Below are 3760 nucleotides of genomic sequence, written 5' to 3' on the forward strand. Positions count from 1 at the left end.
TATTTTATCTTTTTTTTTGCCTAAATTCATCTTTAGACCCTATTAAATGAAAATAATAAGCCATACTTTCAACATTATAAGATTAACTTTTGTTTTAGGTTATAGGGGAAATTTATGGGTTTTGTACAAGAAAAATAAAAAGAAAAGCTGGATAAATGAGTATGATTAGTCATACTGAGTCGAACATTGAACCTTTAGATCACCTTTATGATTAATTTTTTTTAAGAGTAAACGATATGGTTCTAATAGTATCATGGTAATTCAGCCAAAAAAAAAAGTATCATGGTTCGGCACCGTGCACAGTAAATTATGTTAATCCTCTAAAACGATAACAGTTGTGATCGTTTCAAAATTCTCCTACCCTAAATCTATAGTAAGGATAAAAAAGAAAAAGATCATACGTGTGAGGGGTGTGGAGCACGATGAGCCAAATAATGGTGTGCTATAAGTACCAGTCTTCTCCCAGAGCAGAGGAGACCTGTCTTCTCCTCTCAAAGACTCCCATCACTGATACTCCTCTGTCCACTCCCACACTGTAGAGAGAGAGAGAGAGAGAGAGAGAATGGGGAGAAGCCCATGTTGCTCAAAGGAGGGGTTGAACAGAGGAGCATGGACTGCTCAGGAAGACAAGATCCTCTGTGATTACATCAAAGCTCATGGGGAAGGCAGATGGAGAAATCTCCCCAAAAGAGCAGGTCTAATCTTACATACATATAACAAGCTCTTATGTCTTATGTATCTGTTCAAATCGACTTGCTTTTACTGCATAAAACTTGATATTATGGTGAGAGTCGAACGACAATGATGGGCCGATGAAAGAGGACTGATCGAGGCAGTCTTCTCCACTGGTCATGACTGGAGACAGGGGACTCACTAGGCTTCCTGAATCTTCATCAGATGTATTTTGTCTATGGTCCATGTCGTCGTCTAACTTACCGGATTCGATTTTTAGTTCTGGGTCGGACACTGCCCAGCGCATTGAGAGAGGGCAATTGCTATTTCTTATCATGTCATTCTCGAAAGACATATAATTCACAGAAAGTCCTCGTCTGCGGTGATTTGTAGGATTGAAGAGATGCGGAAAGAGTTGCAGACTTCGGTGGTTGAACTATCTGAGGCCCGACATCAAGAGAGGAAATATATCGCCTGACGAGGAAGAGCTCATCATCAGGCTTCACAAACTCTTGGGGAACAGGTTCCTATTTGGTCTCACACAAATAATTATCGTATCCTGTTTAGTAATTGGTCATTTTTTTTTACGAGCCGGATCGCAGTCTTACGACTTTCTTTCATCCTTGTCATTAATTTCCAGATGGTCCCTGATTGCTGGACGGCTTCCAGGCCGAACAGACAATGAAATCAAGAATTACTGGAATACCAATCTGGGCAAGAGGCACCAGGATCACCATGCCTCAGATGATAGAAGTACCAAACTACCACTTGACACAGCCAAGAAACGCGCCGAGCCGGTGGCTGTGAGGACCAAGGCCTTGAAGTGCTCCAAGCAAGTGTTCCTCAAAGTCTCACGGGCCGAGACACCCGATCGACTCAACTCGAACCAAACATCATCCGAGACCCGAGATCATCAAACAAACATGCCCCCGGGGCCAAATCCAGGAGATAGTAATAATGGGCAATCGTCACTGACCAATTCAGAAGACAACATTTCGGCTGATGATTCAATGTTGGATTTCAACATCGGAGAGCTATGCTTATCGGATCTACTCAACTTCGCAGACTTTTCAACATCGCTGGCTTGTTCATCGGATCATCAGCCTGATGTAATGTTGTATGAAGAGTTGGAGACGAATGTCGGGTTAAACATGCATCCTTTTGCTTCATTTCTCGACTACTATACCGGAGAGGATCAATGGTTAGGCTGATGTGCACTAAATCTTTTTTCACCTTTGGCTTCTTCCTCCTTTTACATTCTGGGCGGGACATATATGTAAATATATATTAATAATAAGTGCATATGTCTGTATATATCTAACAATCATAATGCGCAGAAATGTAGTTTTTCCGGTGTATGTATTGCAAGTTCATCTTTTATGATGAACGATGGAAAAAAAGGGGGGCTCATCTTTTATGAAATTTTTATTATCTCTTAAACTATGGAAAAAAGAATATGCTTCTGTCACATATTTCACTAAATTGGAATATTTGTCATCTGTTTTCATAAACGAATTGAAATATTTAATGAACCGCCGACCCAAAAATATATAGAATATATTACATTATATAAACGTTGATAAATATTTTTATGTTTATTTTAATATTGATTTTTTGCCTGAGGTATCCCGACATTGCTAATTTGATATCACCATCTAGCCTCCAAGGGATAATTGGTGAAACAAAAATAGCAACGTTGGGATATCTCAAATAAAAAAACGACGTTACAATAGATCTAAAAATATATGTCAATGTTAGGTTATATGGTATAATAAACTCGAATATATATAATATATATGTATAGATATATTTAATGAGCTACCTACCTAGCTAGCTAGCCTAGCTAAATAGAAGAATTTTCCTGGAAAGATGAAGTGAGCTTCCTCGGATAATTACTTACAAGCACGCCTTCACTTAAAAATTAATAAATTTTAAGTTCAATTGCCGTCGGTGAATTTATTTGTTCCTCTTCATTTAACTTTTTAATTCTCTGTACTAGATTACAAGCTTTCCTTATATTTGACAAAAAATTATAAAAAAACAAATTATTTTTTAATTATCGTAAACACCAGCTAAACAAAGCAGAGGATCATATTTATCAATAATGAGGGCACTCAATACATTAGGACAAAGTCTTTTGTGTACTCGAAAAGAAGAAGAAAAATAAAGTCCTCTACGGAATAGGCACAGTAGAAACATTGCATTTGATCACAAAAACTTTTCTTAAGAAACTGTATCCGCAAGTTGTAGGACAAGAAAAATACTAATGATGTATTTGATTTTAGAGTTAAGTAGAGTTGAGTTTCGATTTTAATTGGATTGTAATAATTGTGTTGTTAAATTATGAGAAAAAGTGTGAAAAAGTCATGAATAATTGAGAGAAAGTAATTATTGTGTTGTTGAATCGTGAAAAAGTAATAAATAGTTGAGAGAACTTAGTATTTGAAGAAAAATGAAAAATTAATAATTGTGTTGTTGATTTTTGTTGTATAGTGAGTAGAGTTAAAGTTAGAGTTAAAATTTAAACTTAATTGTAAAATCAAACAGGGTATAAATATGCTAGAACCTCCTAGAAAGTGTTTTTTTTTATATATATATATATATATATAGCTCTCCATAACGATCGAGGAAAACAAGTCCAAACAAAAATCGTGAATGATCATACTCATATATAGACTGTCCTTTAATTTCCCTTAATAATCAAGGACCCCATAGAAAACAAGGGAGATTCACCAGTATTGCTAGTTATAATGATGTTCATAAAAGCGACAAGTACGATATGGGAGTAGTTCGTATGCATGAATTGTGAGAAAATAGAACAAGCGGTTCATACGCATGCAGACAACTAGATTTATAACGTGCACCGCAACTCATCAATGGTTTTGGGCAGGTGTCAATTCCTCTATTTTTTGTTTTTTGTACTCTCTGTTTAGGTCTCTCTCGCACACACACATATACATATATATGCGTTTAAATTTCCAATATGAGTCTCAACTGCCATTCAAGATTAGCTAGCCCTCTCATGTTGACAATGTAGATGAAAGCATTGTTATCAGAACCGAACCGGACCGGCCGGTTCGACCGGTCG

At 36.7% G+C, this 3760-nt stretch overlaps 1 protein-coding gene across 2 annotated transcripts; it reads left to right on the forward strand.

Moving 5' to 3' along the window:
• The first annotated feature begins 453 nt into the window (after positions 1 to 453).
• LOC116193953 (transcription factor MYB1-like) lies at positions 454 to 2112 on the forward strand. Of its 2 annotated transcripts, XM_031522691.1 has the most exons (3): positions 461 to 695; positions 1066 to 1195; positions 1313 to 2112. In XM_031522691.1, the coding sequence occupies exons 1-3, from the start codon at positions 563 to 565 to the stop codon at positions 1881 to 1883; spliced, it is 834 nt and encodes a 277-aa protein (XP_031378551.1). In that variant the 5' UTR covers positions 461 to 562; the 3' UTR covers positions 1884 to 2112. The 2 variants fall into 2 exon arrangements, with proteins under 2 accessions (XP_031378550.1, XP_031378551.1); XM_031522690.1 differs by having other exon boundaries at positions 454 to 695; positions 1066 to 2112.
• The last annotated feature ends 1648 nt before the right edge of the window (positions 2113 to 3760 follow it).

Source organism: Punica granatum, chromosome 2 (assembly GCF_007655135.1).
Source record: "Punica granatum isolate Tunisia-2019 chromosome 2, ASM765513v2, whole genome shotgun sequence".
NCBI lineage: Eukaryota > Viridiplantae > Streptophyta > Magnoliopsida > Myrtales > Lythraceae > Punica > Punica granatum.